Raw genomic sequence first — 19,405 nt, 5'->3', positions numbered from 1 at the left:
TAGTGGATTCTATACCAAGCTCCTATTCAAATGGTGTCGTCTTCATTTCTGCTCCCCTCCTCGTCATCCTCATCTCTGTCCTCCTCATCTTTTCATCAAGGTGGACCTGTAATGAGGAAAAACTCTGGTCATTGTAGAATGGTCAAAGGTTTCTGCCTTAATGAATGGAAGAAAGACAAGCAGGGCTGAATGCTCTCCCTCGTTCCCGTTGCAAAAGCCCCAGGATGCCTCCTGAAGAAGGCCTCCTCCTTCCATTGCTGCCTCATCTCTTGTTAAAGCAAAGGGGCATAAAGCAAAGGTAGAGGGGAAAAGTAATTTTCTTCTCCTGTCTATCCATTCTTTCAGTGGGTTACTTCCACTTTTCCCTGTGTACTTTCATAAAGCTTATAATTATCTTGGCAAGAGCCCCTCAAGTGAGAACGAATGGGGTCTTTGTATCCCTCTTTTTCTTGCACTCTCCTGTTTCTGGGAAGAAGGAAGACACATTAGCATTCGGTCTACCCTTCTACCAATACAGAGAGAAAGCCAGATGTGTCCCTAAAAAGCCATTTCAAAAGTTTATTTCTATCAATCCCAAGTTGTGCTGTAAAGATGGTGTTTGCCTCATGTAAATCAATTAAATAATCATGGATCGATCAGAAATGGCCCCAATCCTCGTATCTATGCAAAACTTTCCTCCCTCTGACCTCCATCCCCAGCTCTTCCGGCTGATTACTCGTAATGTAATTTTAATTAAAAACTGTGGTGTCAAAGGGTTTAGCCTTCCTGAGAAGCGGGTGCAGATTGTGGCACAGTGGCAAACCCCTTCTCTTGCTTGAGAGGAAATGCATCCTGACATCACTCGGGTGGTGCCAACACCGCCAGAGCCAAGTTAAGGAAAAAAAGGTTTCCCAGACCGCTTTAATTTCTCTGTATAACGTTATTCTCTGAGGATGCGTGATACACCCAGAGAAAATGTGATTTGTAAAGTCTGGGTTGTGATATGCTTTTCAGCTGCATTTCAGGGTTATCAGAGGTTATCAGTTATCTGTTACTATCATAATTTAAATATAGACTTGTCTAATTATCTTTCTTTTATCCAGATTAGAGGGCTACAATAAAGGATAATGTGATTAATTAATAGATATGTTTGATAATAATGCAAAAATAAATCATGTCCATAACAGAATGAATCAGAGGTGAAGCGCCCATGCTGTGAGTCTCTATTACATCAAAATACACATAGTTGACATTGACAATAATTGCCCACTGTCACATTTCACAGGGGTGACCTGTGGAAGGTGCCCCACAGCAGGGTTCATCAGCAGAGGTCTGCTGGTTAGTTTGTAATCCCCTCACCCGAGCCGTTGGATTATCTGTTCTCCATCGACCCTGAAGAGGCTCCCTGTAGCTCTGGCTTAAACACTCTCTAAAATCACATCTCCAAACCCCATCTGCCGGCCGAACAGCGTCTTGGAAGTCAGAGATACGGAGGTGAGGGAACTGAGACAAGGAAAACACAGTGCTCCTCCTGACGAAAGGTTAGATTTCTGCTCACCACTGTCAGCATGGTTTTAAACTGTTGTCGACAAGTTGACTTCTGTCCTTGCAATTGTTGTTTCCTTCCGCGCGCAACAGATTGTTCCTTTTTAAATTGCACACACCAACCCAGCATCGTTTCTGAAGACAGGGAAAAGCTGGGTCAGTGTCAGTGACCCTTTAACATTCTCTGACAGGGATCTTGTTTTGTGCCCAGCAGTGGACAGTTGGAGTTGCTGGTGGTGGGCCCTGTGCAGTGAGGCGTGTTGTGAGAGGGTTTAACTTTGCTAACCTCCCTTCTGCCAGGTTCACGGGGCCCTGCTGCTTGGGTAATATTGGATCAGTGTTGGGAGCCCGTGCCCCTGCCATATCAGCCAGCATGTTAACCTGGGCTGGGGGCCGACTGTGGATGGTCAGGGCTTTCTTACAGTATTATCGTCCTGAAATTCTAATCACAAACACTATATGATTCCAATAAAGCAGTAAATAGTAATCAGGGCGAGTTTGATAAAGCTGCTCATCAGTTCCTGGGCCTTAATAAATACTTTCCCATGAATCAGATGCTTATATGTAGTAGCTCCACTCACTGACCTGGTATGGATGAGGTGCTTATTATACCAGTCTGTATATGAAGGTGAAGAATCGGCATTTGCTTCACAGTGTAACGGGTAAATGTTAGGTGACATCCCCATCAAAACATGGGTCAGAAAAACACCTTAGTAAGTTTTATTTGCCATTTCTGCTCAGGCACAGTTGTGTCTTACGCCTCGCTAATTGACACAAAGTGCAGAAACATAAATCCTCCTTAACTGATATTATAGCTTTATTTAAGTCATGCTAAGTGATGCAAGTTATTATGTAGTGGTTTGGCCCTCTTGTTTGTAAAGCAAAGAAAAAAATACCTCCAAAATCCCAGAGTCACATTCCCCTTCCCAAATATAATATATATATCACTAGGTCATTCCATTTTATTTTAAACCCAAATCACCAGATTGTATATTATTATTATTATTATTTTGTTCCTGTATTTAACAGCGTAAGAAAAAGACTCAAAGTAATGCTTGTGTTTTATCAAGTGCATTTTTTTTGTGTTTTTTTTTTGGTCTGGCTCATGAGTGTCACCTGGCCCAGTACTGGGAAATTGGCCAGCGCTGCAGTTTGGTGACACTTGATGATATGACGAATGTGCCACCTAGGAGGTGGCTGAGCCGAGGTGTTTGTGAGTCTGACTGCCTGACTGTGTGTGAAAGAGTGAAAGTCGTATGCTTTGCATTCACGTGTGGCCTGCGGTCTGTAGAAGTTGCAGATTTGTTTTCTTCCTGACCTTTGTTTGCTAGATGAAAGAATGCTCTATTCCACATGAACTGTCAACTTTAGCTGTGAGATCAGACAGACAGAAATGACAGACAGGCTTGAGTTTGACTATATCCCCTCTGGTTGCAATGTGTGTGTGGGAAACTGTGAGTTGCTGGTTTGCTGGGTGTTTGTGGGTTTGGATGGAGATGGACGACTAACACCTGGTTTTGAGCTCTCCTGTATATTCAGTATGTATGTGTGAGACTTAGTTCTTGCTGTGCGTGTGTGTGTATGTGTATACCCGTCACTTTGGTTGAACAGGTGGGCCCTCTGTGCATGGGATCCAGACAGTCAGTCCCCCACACAGCTGACTGTGGTTGTCCTTACTGTGCACAGTCTAGTGCAGGCTGGAAACACTGTTGTTTGTTGTCACTTTACTCTTGGCAGTAGATTCTGTGGTTAACTTTGTGATTTTGTTTTCACTCTTTAGGATTATATTATCCCATTGCCTTTTTCATCTGTTCATCAGTAGTAGTTTCAAAACATTTCTTACTTACTGATTAAGGATAAATAGTCTTAATATTATACAATATTTGGAAAGGTGTTTTTGGAAAAGACAAACTGATTGACATGTCACTGATGTCACAGGAATCTTCGTCAAAAATTGTACTGATTTGTGCTTGACCCGTGTTTAAAATAAAATAGATAATACATTCAAATAATCAATTTGTGTGATTAGTGTGATAATGTGATTAAATGTTGTTTAATTATCATATTGGGTTAAACCTTTCAAGCACAACAAATTACAATACAAATACACCAAAATACACCTTCTGATATTACCAGAAATTTGAACCACCCACAACATTCCCAACATTATCAAAATAAAATACAATTCTTATGCCATATCACTGGTTAACACGAATAGTTTGTAACTGCATTTTGGACTTTACTGCATCTTAATTTCATTAAATCATCATTCATCATTAATCTTTTCAGCATTTACATTTTTTATAGTTTGCTTGTGAGACTTGATTTTGTTTTTACTTTCGCTTAACATTATCCTAATTTTTCTTGTTTTTTCATATTTCGTATTTCAATTTTTTTTACATTTTATTTCGTATCGTTTTATTTTTTACGAGCTCTTTATATCTACTTTAGTGCTTCTGGGACTTGTAGTTCATACGTAGCCGGTGACGTCAGCGGAAGTAGCGCGAGCATACGTCTAACGCGTTGGAGAGGTCACACTGACAAGTTGGTTTCTGTAATGTTTTGAGAAACATCGCCACTATGGAGGCAGTAAACGAAGGTACCATACATCTGCTGTCTTAAATACACTAGATGACGCGAATCTGCAGACATTTATCACTCCTTTAACATCATATAGCTGCACGTGCTTTCCGGAAAAGACTAGTTTGAGATAGGAGTAGTGTAGCATGCTATGTTAAGTCACGTATGATAATATATGACCCTACACGTGTATATTAGTTTGTTTACGTATTTCCATAATCGCCTTAATGAAGTATATGTACCTTAAATGTTTTGTTGCTCTATCTGAACGATAATGACGACAGAGCTTGTTTGTTGCTAATCGCCCAGCTATATTAGCTACTTGAGCATTTATTCTATGCAACGGTTCAAATGTTGATGTGTCTATGTGTGTGTGTGTTTCAGAGGACTTTCAACTGAGGCATGTCGAGAAAGATGTCCTGATCCCCAAACTAATGAGGGAGAAAGCCAAGGAGCGCTGTGCTGAGAGGGTCGAAGGTGTGTGTGTGTGTGTGTGTGTGTTTGTGTGTGTTTGGCCACTTGTTAGATTCACACATTTCCTACTTGAACATATCCAGAAGTTATTTTAATGGGACTATCATGTACAGATATTTATTGTTGCCACATATTTGTATTACTGGACAGAGAAGTCGACTATTTGTGCTCAAATCAATTCATCTGTTGCGTACAGACAGTTTTAATCGTGTTGGAATTTCAGCCGAGCACAATAAAGAGAAATATGAAGCTGACCATGTTCAAACTTTATTGTGTTCAATACAACAATTTAGTGTAGTAAATTACTGTGTGTGTGTGTGTGTGAGAGAGTAGTCCACACATCATTACTGATCCTCCTTTCTGTCTTGACCTTTAGCTTGATTCATCAGATTAATGTGTAACAGGACAAACTTGTTAAAAAGCTTTACCGGAACCTGGCAGGAAATAATCGCCATCGTTACATTTTTAGACACTAAGTACAATGAAGTGAACCTTCACCGGAGATACTTAAGTATTCATACCAGCAAGCAGTTTAATCATAATAAAGCAATATATCCAAATACATTTAACGGGAGAAAAATTTAAGAGTTTTTAACACAATACTTGTCAGACGAATGGCAGTAAGTAACATAAAAAAAGGAGATACAACCAAATACTGATTAATTGGTTTGGTACACTTATTTGCCATGGAAGCATTCTGACTTTTCTTGCAGTTTTAGGTTATATTCAGCAATAAACATATTTCTTAGAACATTGCCCCTAGTTTGGGTAATTATTTAGCACTCTAACCATTTGTGCGTTGGATTTTTAATGCATCAACTTTATACCTTTTTATGTACTTAATTCCTTTAATGTGATCTTGATTTTGTGATATCCCAATCACACAATTACAACTGTGTGGGTTTCATATATGCAAATCATGATATGTCATCTAGACTCTAATACAACACTTAAAACATCATTTCACATTAAATCTTCTTTGGATTGACTTATTCTTGAGTCACTTCTGGTATGTTGGAAGATACAATAGCACTGAGCATATTGCAGTACAGTTTTTGTTCCATTATTTTGAGCAGCATGCATAGTTTGTATTGATCCCTATGTAACCTGTTAGTTTTGCATTTAACCCTTTTTACATATATTTTCTAAGGGATTTCTTTCACCGCTTTCACCTTTCAGTTTCTTTTCTCATTCACCGTGTGTTTATGCACTCTTAACTCAAGATTTTTCGTCTTTGCTGCAAAATATCAAATAAGCAGCATGCATAAATTAAATTCATTGGATTCCACCATTTGCTGAATATAGTGTAGTGTCCAACCACGGGACAAAATACAGAAATGTCCGTTACTCCGAGAAAGCCAACGTCAATTTATGCATATTTTATTCTAATTATTGTATTTATGGCTGGAAATGGTTGTATTACCTTCATTTGAGTGCAATGTAATTTTTAAACATACAAGTAGGATGGATTAGATTGAGGTTTGTCCAATTAGTATGACAGCACTTGCTTGTTTATCAGTGTAGTGAAATGGTGGTTGTGGCTTTAATCGTGTGCGTCCCTTCTACTGCTGCAGCACATTTGCTGGGTACCGACGAGCTTATGTGGTTTTACTAGCAATCTGAAGACGGCACCAATTTAAGGCAGAGCGTGTGGCAGAGTGCACACGTGCAGCCGGAATCCATGGGACAGTCAGTGGCTGCGTGTGATAGTGGAAACCACCCTCTCATCGCCAGTTACCCGTCCTACTCATTTTCACACCTCCATCCTGCATGTGTGTGTCTGCTCTGGGCTCTTGTGTGTGTCTGTGATTGTGTTTAACAAAGAAAAAAACCTCAAAAGGAAATCTGAGCGAGTGTTTTGATGTTGGATTTGCCTTCAGCTGCATGCCTGCCTGCACCTGAAGCCCCCCAAGTTGTATTTTATGGCTTTGTTGTTGAAGTGGGCAAGTAATACTTACTTGCCCGTTTGTTTTATGATGTGCTCTTTCCTATTGTGTCGATGATTCAGTGCTCACACCTTTTGCAACTTGTTTCGGAACTAAACTGCCTGAACAACCTACGTACGCAAACAGCAACTTTTCACACTGGCTACATTATTTAGATTTATACCTGTATCTAGTAGATTGGAATTCATTCTGTGCACATTGGGTCGAAACCTGCTCCAAAATCTCCATTTCCTGTATTTGTCATACATGTTCTGGTGCTCCAAATCGAGAATACTGATTTCTTCGCTCTGTTGCGGCAAACAAACGATTTTCCATCAGTAAACTGAAGGTGGCGTCACAGTTTTCTACAGAAAGGTCCTCTCCCTTTGGTGTAGCTGCCGATGTTGCGGTGACAAAGGCAGCCTCCGTCGGCACCCCGGGACAGAGGAGAGGCGTTTGTTGATTAGATTAGTCGCACTATTCTGCCTCTCCAAATTGGTTTTGTCGTGGTTTTCTTCCACATCTGCATCCTGATGAAAGTGTCTGTGTGATAACCATACTGATGCAAGTGGTGAAGGTAATTATGATGTCAGTTCTTCAGGTTTGTCTAAGATGTCTGCTGGGGACAGGACAGGGCAGCGGTTTCAATTAAAGCATTGAGAGAGAGAGAGAAAGAGCTAACAAGTTGAGGGCCCCGAGTGTGCAACACCTTCTTTACATTGAGGACCCTGCACATTTGATCTGCAATACTTCACTCGTCAGGTTAAATGTCCCCACTCCTTCCTTCTGTAAAGGCTGTTTCTGGCCTGTTTGTTGCTATTTTAGATGCTAGTCACGGATTTAGCTCCTTCAGTGTTTTGTCTGACATTTTAGTTCCAAGAGATCCCAGGTTGTACTGGGGAGATGGAAAGTGAGATCCTGCAGACACCCCAACTTCAAAATGTGTTAAAGTTTAAACCTGTAATGGGTACAGTAGTTCAAAACAGAATTTCCATTTTGTTTAGTGTAGTTCTCAAAAGTGGCATGGCTGTGAGCGGTCTCTTGTCCCCTGACCTTTTGTTAACGGTTACTGACGGGGAACCTGTGCTTGACAGAGATAAAGGAGGCTCATCACTTCTGTCACGGTGGGGCTTCTTGCCTGGTGTCGCTGGAGGAGATTGCAGGAACGGCGCTCGTCACAACTCCACGCAAACGCACGACAAAAAGAGATAGACACTCTCCAGCCGTACCCTTCACCCCTATTGATAGTTATTGCTATTAGCTCTGTCTAGCCCAAGTCCTCACTGGGCACCGTGATCAGTGAAGGGTAACCTATATTTAATTCTCAGTGGTACATAGATGTTTATATGTAGGTAGTGGGCTAACTGTTGTAGAGCCAAAATGGAGACGGGACAACAACACATATGACCACTATGTTGCCCAGGCAGCTAATTTCAGTCCTTCTGTGAATAAGTAGACACGAGTTTCAGCCTTTGACCAGGTTCCTTCTTGTGGTAAATGCCCAGATGAGGCCTTTCTCAGTTTGGTCGTGGCTGCATGTTTCCGTGTTCTTTGATCAGATAATACAGGCTAAAAGTTAGGTTGGCAATAGATTTGAAGCAGGGTTTTATTTATACTTTGATGTTTGAGGGTATTGCACATATATATTGCACAAGCTGCATTGTCTTCCTCTTCTAATCCTTTTCTTGTCTACTTCCTCTAGCCTTCAACCACTGCTGTAAGGAGTCGGGCTTCTTCATGGTGTTTAAGTGTCGCGAACAAAACTCAGCTTTGAAGGAATGTTTGACACAACAGTGAGTATTTTTGCAGTTCACGGCACTATTTGTAGGCTCACCAACCTCTCTCTATAAGTACACACACTCTCACACATCATATGTTATCATCCCTCGACCATCTGGCCTTTGGGTAATCACAAAACAAAGCTGTCCATTTGTCTTCCACGCAGCTATAAGGACCCTGACTTCTTCGAGCAATGTAAGCAGGAGTACATCCAAGAGAAACTGGAGTTTTTGAAGACGGGAATCCCAGCCAAGAACCGGAAACAGAAGCTCCCAACTAGCATGTAACAAACGCAATGATAACCTAACAGCGTCTGCCAAGAACCAGCAAGTGGTGTAACTCCACGACACATTGGTGGTGATCTGGCAGATTCTTTCTTTCTTTTTTTTTTCTCCACGAAAGCCACAAGACTGTCTGGGTTGAAACTGTGGCACTGGTGACTTTGTGTGTGGAAAAAAGTGGCACAAGTATGTATATTTTTAGACTCCATCATATGGCCACAAATTGTGGATCAAAGCAAATTTCCCTCAATTGATTGAAACGGTTGTTTAGTCAGAAATGAAGTAGAAAGTAATACAGAGGATCAACAATCTGTCACATATAGCTCGCTTATTTTTGGAATATAAATGAAGGTCTGACCTCAGTGCAGCCAGCTTCTAGATCTCAGTGTTTAGGTTTGCAGTCATAGAGGGAATCTCCATATTTGCTGACTACAGTGTGTGTATATAATACAGTTACATGCAGTGAGGACAGCAGCAGTGATCGCCTTTGCTTGGCTCCCGTTGCTTTCCCAAATCGTATGTGTATTGATGTTCAATGAATCTAATAAGTGTAAACGCATGTACAGTGTGTGACAATAATGTGTAATATACGCAATTAAATGTGACGTTAGGATGGATGCAAAGATTTCACTCTCGATTGAAGATTTTCAGTTCATCAACTACTTATTTCAGGTTGCAAAGAGTCCTGGTTATTTATACTTAGACTGAAAGCTTACAGATTCACTTTAATGTATCAAAAGACCCAGTGAGCGCTTAAGGATAGACATTTTATCTGGTTTGACCTCTGAACTAAGATGATATACCAATGAAAGTTTACCCACAGGAGCTCATTTCCACAAATCTAAATAGAGACACAGATCAACCTCACACTGTCAGTCATTCATTTATCATAATTACAAACAGTCTGAAATGCAGTAAATCTAAAATATAATCCATATCTACTGTACATTGCATTTTGGTTTGCAAATCATTTACAGAAGTATGAAACTACTGCTGTAAAATAACATTTCTTTAAAGGCTGAACAAAAGGAAACGGAATAATCTTCAACAACCACGGGCCTTTGTGCTTTGTGCACGCATCTATTTGACAAGTCTCAGCTCACTTTCTTCAAAGGTTAATACATTTATATCTGTCTTTCCCCTCCGTTACAGGCAACTCTTAAAAACACATAAGAAATTCAGGAATGGGTGAGAGAAAAACAAAACTGAGTGCAAAACCATGTTTGGCAGAGTACTGAAAGCTCACCATATACATTTATACAGCTATGCACATTTCTCCTTTTGAATGCCTCAAAATGGACTCATTGTTTTGTTCTGTACATCTTTCCGATTATACTCCTGTGGTTAAAAGAGGAACTCAAGTCGTCCCACGTTGTAACCTCAGAGTGCAAAATAAATGTATCATAGATAAACATCGGCACAGTAATGCGTTCTGATACACTGACTAGTTCAAAATTTCCACAAATTTTAATCAGCAGCTTATTCCTTCAAAAGCAAAAGTCCTACAGAAACACATCCCCAAAAATGCACGGGCTTGCATCTAAAAGTCCATTTTACAACCAAGAAAGAAATCACAACACAACAGTTATTGTCTGACAATACGCGAGTACTGTGCTAACAGGCAGGTTTATGGAGACTGAACTGTTGAAATGTTTGTGAAATCGTAAACAGTTGAGCCTTTTTTTGGTGTAAGTGAGGTTGGAGTGTTTCATTTCAGAAAGCAATACATCTTTTTTTGGACTAAAATTATTACCTGCTACTTTATTATACAATCCTCTTGAAACCCAAATAGCTGGCATTCTAAAAAAAACAAAAAAGATTCAGTAAGCTTAGGTAGTTTTATCGCTAATAACTTTGAGAATATTCAATGAAGAGTTTGACTTTAGTTGAGAGTAATCATTTAGACAAAAAAGTCAGTTTCATTTTGGTGTATGTGATCTTAAAACAAAACTTTGCCTTTCTCTGCGGGTTTCTGTTCATCTGTCTGCACAGTACAAAAACAAACACATCACGTCCTCACACCTAGACATCTCCTTTACATGAGCTTTAGACAAACATGGGACTATATACCTTGTATACTTTACAGCGATCGAATGTAAAAAGACTTGCATTGGAGGGAGTACACTTTTACAAAATCTAGTACTATGCATCCAGCTGTGGCCCCAGTGATCAATGGCCACAGTGAATGAAGGAAGGGGCCCCTTGAGCCCTATTAGGTTTATTATGATGATATACAGATACAGGCAGGCGAAAGATGCCCTCACACTGATCTGCACACACAGGCACACTCTGCTCGATCTGCATACATGCGCGCACGGAAATAAATTTGCTTGTATGCGTTCCTGGACACACGTATGAGTGTGCGTACATGTGCACTCTCGCTTAACCTTTCCCACGGCAAAGTCAGATATGTTCACCAATGTGGATTACAGAAAAGCCACATTAATATGTTAACAGAGTCTGTACCTCGGAGAGAGAGAGGCCCCTTCTGGCCTTAGTTCCCATGGCCAGTAAGTCCAGTCCAGCCCAGAGGAGTGGTCTTATCAACTTAAGGCAGGTTAGGTGGTAGCTATGTGGCAGGGTCAGAGTCCATTCATTCATTTATTCACTCAATCATTTATCACCATCCAATCATACTCCTACTGATGAAGTCCCTCTCAATAGGGCTTGGCCCACTCTGCATTAGGAGGGCTCTTTGGACTGCAGTTTCCCATTGAGGATGAGGAGTTGCAGGCGTTTGAGTGTACCTCCCAAAACAAGGTGTCACTGGGCTTGGGCGGGCTGGGAAAGGACCTAGAGCTGTCATCCAGGGAGGCCTGGTTGAGGGGAGGCGGGGGCAGGACGACAGAACTGGTGTCCCCCCCGCCCAGAGCGTCTCCTGAGCAGTGCTGGGCAGCCCAGACCCCGTTGTACCAGCATTCCTCTCTTAGACCATCCAGAAGCAGGGGGCCTGATGGGGCACCGACAGGGGGGCAAGGACGGCCAGAACAGGAGGGGAGCGGGGGGGCGCTAGGGGGTCGGGGCACTGACCCCCGGGGAACTGGGTGGTTGTTGTTCTTCTCCACGTCATCCAGACATTGGATTGGAAGTGTTGAGGCAGCTGGAGACAGTGAGGGGGAGACAAACTGAAAATATCAATCATTATTGAAAACAAAAGGGTGTAGCTGCAAATGTAAGTGTTTATATCAGTCAGAACTTTCATCTCCACACACACAGAAAGGGCCAAATGCGAAGATCACTTATTTGGCATGAACAGCCTCCGTTTTCTGGTGGGAATATTACACATCAAATATCCGACTGTGTATTCTGCAGCATGTAAACAGCTCTACTAGTGAACTGTCACCACAACAAAACCTAATCAAACCAACCACTATGCATAAACTAAGCTGCACTTTTTGTCGTACCAAGCATATCCTTACACATGCATGTAAGTCAAAAAACCTAATCGCGCACACATCATTGCTTTGCTATCAAATCATAATCTTGAGCAAATAATAAAGTTTAAATGAGAGTTTCTCTTCTCGTTCCCTTCCCTACCCCTCACATCCACCCATCTTCTATCCATCCATCCCTCCCCCGCTACTCATCCATGAGAGGGTCTCCCGAGTCCTGGATTTGAATAAAACTGATTCCAGAGGAGGGACATTAGAAGAATACAGATCACAATATCACTGAATAAATACATAGCCCAGTACCCCTGCCTCCTCTCCCTTCCTTTTCCACTCCTGCTTTTCTTCTTCTCTCAGTCTCCTCATCTAAGTTACAGGATTACCCTCTTATTCAGTGGAATAAATAGGCTGAGATTTATTTTCTTGCCATATTTCTTTCTAATTTTCACCTCCTGGTCTCCACTTCTGACACACAGAGGGAATTGACAACGATGGTAATCTCTCCTAGGGTAGAATACATCATCTCGGGGGTGGGGTGGCAAGGTGGGGGGGTGAGACACAGGTCATTTCACGATGTCCTTTAGGAGGAGTTTGAGTTATCTGCAGTCTTATCACACACTTGTTCAAATTGCAACGAGGAGCAATGGGGGAAATTTTAACAAGTGCTGCTTCTTTAGAAAGGCCTTCGTTTACTGGAGCAAGTCCTTTCACGGTAATCGTCACGTCAATCTTCACTGAAGGCTTCTTCCAATGGTTTTATAGGTAATGTGAGTAGAATCTTGAAATTTGAACAATTGCGAAGGTATTTCCCCTTTCCGCGGGTTACACACAGTGCCTGTGTTCAAATAAAAGCTCAAACAAATGATAAACATCCAGTGCTGCACTAACTGCATGTTCCTGGTGAGCAGATGCTATTTAAACTAAAGGACTATAGAAGCTACAGGATGCTCTCCACCGTGAAGATACGGGAGCTGAAGAGGTGTGAAAAGTCAGCAGGGGGGCAGTAGAGGAGGTGGGTTATCACATGGACTGACAAACACAGACATTAACGTAGGAAAATACCCAAAACAATAGTGAAACCCTGAGTGCGTGCCGGTGCGTTTGGGCGAGTGTGTGCCTCTCACCTTCTCTCGTCTCGTTGATCAAAGGCCTGAGTTTCCTGATCAGGCCTGTTTGGTGCTTCAGTTCTGAATGGAGACGGGCGAGCTCACAGCTCAGAGCTTCGTACGTCTGGTGTGCACTCTTCTCCCTGTAGGTCAACCAGGGCATTTCACACATTTACATTTGATGGTGATTAAGGCAATTTCAGATGTCCTTGACAGTCAATGTTGTTAGAAATATCATTAAATGTCAGACAGGATCGTGTGCGGCAAAGATCATTAACTGGATTTGAACATGTGATATTATGTGTATATCAAACTAATAGTTCAGTACTAACACTGAAATTATAATCATAACAGCATATTGTTAAGGAAAATAGAATCTAATCTTGCTGCGTCATGATTCATTTATTGCTTCAAGATTTGACAGAGGCCATGAAAATGTTAAGGAAACTGAAACTGAACAAAAAACTAAAAAAAAAGGGACAGAGAAACAAGGAGACACTTCATTGACTTTTATACTGTACAGTATTATTCAAGCCAAACCTATAACAAATGTTTGTGTAAATGTAATGTAAAAAAATTAAAACAATGACTGGAAAGAAACTCAACTTTACCAGAGTTTAGGTTGAAGTTAAAGTTAAAGATGGGAAACGATTTGAAATATTTTTCGCAGCAGGGACTTAAGAAAAACTATTTAAGATTTAGTATTTTTATGGCTGCGCTTTATGGTTTTCCACCGTGATTAAATTTGCCGCCATTGATGACTGTTTTGTGTTTTCTGATATTTTGTGGGTTTCTTCCTTTGCTTTTAAAGCTAAAACTAATATCTAATGAAATAAAAAGTAAATTATGGAGGTCACCGGAGAAATAGAAATAGATTCTACTGTGTAAATATACTGTATATATATGTATCGATTATAAATTTTAAAATGAAACATAGCATTATATACATGTCTATTATTAATTCCTACGTTTTATAATCATGGCCTTGATATTTTTCCTCTGGTGAAAAGTCTATTTGCATCGTGACTGGCAGTTATTTGGCAATCTGATGAGTTTTTGTGCTGCAGCCTTAAATTTAATTGCTCACTTCAACGCAAAAGATATTTTAAAAATCTACATATGAAAACAGTTGTACTGATAAGCCACCGAGGAGTTGTACAGGTGTTCAGTGTAAATTACTGTCATCGTCACCCTCCTTGCACATTTAGGCTTCCCCGTCTATGACAATCTTTCAGAAAGCAAACAAGATTATATTGTTGGATTGAATTATAAACCTCATAGTAACATCAGATTAACCCCAAGCCTCAAAACAGCACAATAAAAAAGGTATGGTGCTATTTGAGGCCAGCAACACCTAAAAACTGTCCTATTTACACCCGGTGAAGAGGCAATATCTCATCATCACTTTGCCTCAACTTCAGATGACAGTAAAAAATATGATGCAAGTAAAGACTGCAGCATTTTCTCCTGCTAAAGGATTATCTCCAATAAAAAGTGAGAAAGCCAAATTCCATACACTGAGAGCAGAATCAAATGTATTACAATTCAAAGTGCATGCAGTATGAACAATATGTAATGAACTGTGTGTGTGTGCTTCTGTTCCTTCCTGAACGTGAGTTATGCAGTCAATTACAATGTGCAAAGCTGCACCCTCCTCTAGTGGCCAAAGAGGACAACTACAATCCATTATGTACACACCAGTGGACAGGATAATGATATCACTGCCACTGTTGGGTTTGTGTAATGATACATGTTACTCTCACATCATTTGTTGAAAATAGCAACAACAATACGGACAAGATAAGATTGTTAAACAGGCCCTTTTCAGCTGTAGGGCAATGTTTTTGAGGGCCTGGTATAAAGGTTGGATTACAAACCGTGTAAACCGTGAATATTTTATTTCTCCTATGTTTATATGGTTGATTGCTTGCGTTATGATAATAACCCCCAGCTGGACGGTCACCTGTTCATTTACTATGTCAACACCGCTTGCTCGTTTGTGAAATTAGGTCATGAAAATAGGTCACAACAAAACTCTTACCTGGCGTCATACTTTGCGTCACAGGTTTGGCCCAAGTCTGGTCCATTCAGCCCAGGAAGTTCCTCCTAAAACAGATGGAAGGTGGGACAAACAGGAGTTCTCGGGGTTGTTAAAGTTAAATATTGTGGGTTAAGTGACCCGACTTCAAGCCCGGCTATTTCTCTCTTTATTTATTCATTCTGCCCTGCATCATACATCCATTTTTAGCATATCCACTCCTGCACTCCTTTCTAAGTCTTTCTCCTACACTAATTGGGTTGCCTGTGTCACTTGTCTCCCCCTTCCCTTCCTTAACAAACACACACAACATGTCCAGCTTTATCCATTATTGTCTCCTCTTTGTAAACCTCTTTCTCCCCGCCTCCATCTTACCCCACTTCTCTCCAGCAGTCTGCTGTTTTCCAGCGTCACTCTCTCCAGCTCCTCCTGCAGTGTGTGGATCTTAAGTTCGGTGTTGACCTGGTCTACCTCCCAGTAGTCCTGAGGACTGTTCAGGCTCTTCATCACTAGACAAGTGGACAAATAAAGAAATATCATTATTATTCATGTGACATGTATGGTAAGTCTATTAAATATCAGTCTGTACTCATGATACTTATCGAGGACTCGGTGGTATGAAGATTGTAATTCTCTTAAGAAGTAATTTGCTATACAGTATGTTCCAAATGTAATGAGGAATTTGGATGGACTACAGAGCAGCTGCTAAACAAGATGGGTGAGTACGTGCTAAAACTGGAACTTGGCTGCCGTGCTTTACTCCATGTGCGGCTTTTACATATTCAACAGCAGACACACTGCAAAGTCTTAATGCAGATTCACAGCGAGTCAAAAGTGCATAGTTTCTTGTTGTTGTTTTTTCTAACCCTGATCAGGGCATATAAAACATTCCGTTGTTCCTACTACTCCTGCTCAGCGGTCATACACAATAGGAAGCAGGTCTGTGTGCTCTACCTGTACCTTGGCTGGTCTCCATCTCTGTCCTCAGCTCAAGCAGCTCCAACTCTTTGGCTTGGAGCTGCTCCGTTAGCAACCGCTCACTGTCGCTCTTCTCCTTTTTCTGACACGAAGAAGCAAACAGGGATGTCAAAAGGGAAGAAAAAGAAAGGAGAGAAAGAGGCTCCATTAATGATGGTAGAGAATCTTGATCTGACCTTGATTTCAGATTTAAGACATTTGTTATTTGTGCCTAGAATCCTTTTAGTTTGTATAAGTATTATTTTAAAATAGCTGGTATTTTCATGAAGATGGTTTGCACTACAGGTTGAGTTAATTAGGAAACATACCAGCTTGTTAAGCTCCATCTGCAGGTCCTCCTTCTCGATATAAATCCCCCGGTAAGCGCTGAAGGCTTTGTTCACATACTGAGGACCCTCTGATGGAGGCGCCTCAGGCCTGAAAAGCTAATACAATAAAATGCACAAGTCAAACATTTGAGCAAGAAGTGTTATGAGATAACAGAGGAGAAGAATCTAATTTAAACGGAATTTCTGTGGTAGGAAGTTGCTTTCCTTCCACCACATCCTATCTTGATGGGCTTAAAAGATGCGTCAGCAGACAAAACCAACACTGATGAAGAGATCAGACACTGAAGGAAAAGTTGCTCTGTTTGCATTTTGTGAGGCGTTTTCATTACAGGCTACCATCTGGGTTACACTCTTCCTCTTTAAACTGCTCTTTCTCTGTATTGCATTATTTTAAGAGAGTGCATCAGCCTTTCGCCAGCGTGCACCTCTCCAACACATTCTCTTTGGCAATGCCATACTCCCCCTTTCACCTGCTGTTATTTGGATGGTGCAGCTTTATTTCATATTGTTTACACCTTTGACTTCAGGCCAACAATATTAATGATGCTGGCATAGAGAATCTCCCACAGCCAAGCGTTTTGCAGTGGGGTATTGAATATGCTGACTTTTTCCAAACTTTCTCTAGGGATTTTTTTGTTTCTCCATAATCATGATATCCTGGAAAGTAACACAAATCCATAAATCTCTGTCCATAGTTCAGCCTGTCTAACTCTCTGTGACTCTTTCGCCATCTCTCCAACTCTCCTTGACCCCTGGCTGCTTTAATATACATACAGTATATACACACACACACACACACACACACACACACACACACACACACACACACACACACACACACACACACACACACACACACACACACACCTTATCCTCCAGCTGCTTAACCCTTTTCCTCAGCAAGGTGTTCTCTCTCTCCGTGTCTCTCAGCCTCTTCTTGATGTCCTCGTAGGCTGTGACCAGGGCGAAGTGTGAAGCCACGGATTCGTCGCCGGCACACACTGATACGGGACTTTCACCAGCAGGCTCGTAATTTAGGATGCAAATGTCATCATCCACTGCTGGGGGCTCCATGGCTGCACAGGTCCACTACCGTACAACTGTAGCAGACGGCAGACCTGGAAATAACAGGAAAAGTTTCCATAGGGATGAATCCAAATGTATTTGTAAAGATTGGATTTGGCTTTGATTTTCTTTCCTAGAAAGTAAGTCAACAATTTACATCTTGAAGGATTGCCAACACAGATTTGTTTGAATTGTTTATAAGTGGTCAGGACCGGTTAAACATTTCACATGTATCAGCAAACTATTTTCATATTTCCCAGAAATCTTTTGAATTTGTTCTCACACACCGGATATGATCGAATTCCTTTGTAAGCATGGCTGATGAAAGATAAATCTGCTCCATACTGCCACCATCAGACTAAACTCAGAACATGTTTTTGTCGTGGAATTCACGTAGTCGTAGTCATATATGAGCTTTATAACGCTGCTGTAAGGAGGAAGCGGCACTTTAGCTGTTTATGATATGTGAGACATCTTATTGTGTCACCCCTGACATTTGATCCTTTCATCCTTTCGCTACGGTATCTGGCTGGTACATACAAAACAAACCATTTAGATTCAATATTACACAAGCATTACACACGTTGTTAAATGAGAAAGAAAGGAGTCTCTAAACTTGGCCTAGTTTCGTGTCTTCTAACAACAGTGGGTGTAACAGAATCCAATTGACTACGGGCCAAAATGAAGCATTCTAGTCTAACTACCATCCTCAAACCTCTGAGCCCAGATGGATTCTTTGTGCTCAGAGGTGTGTTGGCTCTCTTGAATATTTAGCCCTCAGGAAGACACAACGCAGCTAACACAGGGTGATGATGTCAGCATGCGATGATGCAGCAAACACTGAGGAGCCAAGTTTTTAAGATTAGAGGCCAAAGCTTTAACTTAATATAACAGCATCGAATTACAAAAAAGGTTATTATTCCGGTTACATGGTACAGATCAAACGCATTACATTAGTCGCCGATTTTTTAAGAATTTCAGAAGAAAACCGAAAGCGATAGTGACCCCTGCTCAGTGGTTAAACGAAAGTCAAATGTGAGCCAAGGCAAGCTATGATGGGAAATGACAACTTAAGAGATGTTCCAAGATTTAATATGAGAGATAACAACAATAGGGACATTAACGGCGATTTAAAGTTGAGTTCATTCACGGATGTAGCAGAAAGCAGCCCGGCTCAGGATGTAAACAATCAATAATTCTCGGTTGAAAACGAGGCTAATATGTAGTGTAAGCTAATCTTAGCTCTGTTGACAGCTGGTAAAATCGCCATTAAACTGACACACAGTTATAAAACAAGGTTCTTGGTGTGTAACACAGTCGGTTAACACTGACAGACGAAGGAATAGAACATTTTCAATGTGGTGATCGATTGTAAGGACAACAGCTAGCTAGCGCTTGGCTACCGTCTTCAGCTATTTGGCGCTGAGTGAAGCTACTGCTGCCGATTATTCACAAGTCTCGACTCTCACTCACCTTGTTAGATGCTGTTCTTAGTAAGGTTTCTGTTGACCATACAGGTGCGTCATTTATCTTCGAAAACGAGATGTGTTTGTGGGATAAAAACAAAGAATCGAAGCCTGATACTTCCCTGTGTCAGAGCTGACAGGTGAAGAAACAAAAACTTCCGGGAGTCACTTGACTGCCGGAGTCATTTCAAAATAAAAGCACAGCGCGGATAATCGTGATGGTATATCTCTCGAAATATCCGGTACTTTGTGCACATTGAGATGCAGACAGACAGGTATCTGTTTCAATTTAAGTGTGGCGAGGTTCTAACATTTCCCAGTGACGCCGTCGATGTAGTCAATTCAATTGTATTTAACTTTATTTATATAGCGCCAAATCACACCACATGTTATCTCAATGCACTTTACATAAAGAGTATTTAAAGAAGCCCAACGTTTCCCCCATGAGCAAGCACTTGGCAACAGCGTCAA

At 41.1% G+C, this 19,405-nt stretch overlaps 2 protein-coding genes across 3 annotated transcripts; one reads left to right on the top strand and one right to left on the bottom strand.

Moving 5' to 3' along the window:
* The first annotated feature begins 3,984 nt into the window (after positions 1 to 3,984).
* On the top strand, positions 3,985 to 8,726 carry cmc1 (C-x(9)-C motif containing 1). The gene is made up of 4 exons (XM_076150323.1): positions 3,985 to 4,123; positions 4,489 to 4,581; positions 8,206 to 8,296; positions 8,449 to 8,726. The coding sequence occupies exons 1-4, from the start codon at positions 4,105 to 4,107 to the stop codon at positions 8,567 to 8,569; spliced, it is 324 nt and encodes a 107-aa protein (XP_076006438.1). The 5' UTR covers positions 3,985 to 4,104; the 3' UTR covers positions 8,570 to 8,726.
* Positions 8,727 to 9,430: 704 nt separating this feature from the next.
* On the bottom strand, positions 9,431 to 19,099 carry azi2 (5-azacytidine induced 2). 2 transcript variants are annotated; one of them, XM_076150321.1, is made up of 8 exons: positions 18,942 to 19,099; positions 17,271 to 17,521; positions 16,383 to 16,499; positions 16,051 to 16,156; positions 15,472 to 15,605; positions 15,100 to 15,164; positions 13,077 to 13,201; positions 9,431 to 11,663 (listed from the first exon to the last, which is right to left on the bottom strand). In XM_076150321.1, the coding sequence occupies exons 2-8, from the start codon at positions 17,475 to 17,477 to the stop codon at positions 11,221 to 11,223; spliced, it is 1,197 nt and encodes a 398-aa protein (XP_076006436.1). In that variant the 5' UTR covers positions 17,478 to 17,521; positions 18,942 to 19,099; the 3' UTR covers positions 9,431 to 11,220. The 2 variants fall into 2 exon arrangements, with proteins under 2 accessions (XP_076006436.1, XP_076006437.1); XM_076150322.1 differs by having other exon boundaries at positions 16,057 to 16,156.
* Positions 19,100 to 19,405: the final 306 nt, after the last annotated feature.

The sequence above is a fragment of the Genypterus blacodes genome, unplaced genomic scaffold (genome assembly GCF_046128005.1).
Source record: "Genypterus blacodes isolate CSIRO-AG114 ecotype Tasmania unplaced genomic scaffold, CSIRO-AGI_Gbla_v1 ptg000052l_1, whole genome shotgun sequence".
NCBI classification, from domain to species: Eukaryota; Metazoa; Chordata; class Actinopteri; order Ophidiiformes; family Ophidiidae; genus Genypterus; species Genypterus blacodes.
This window is presented reverse-complemented; position numbering and strand designations above follow the sequence as displayed.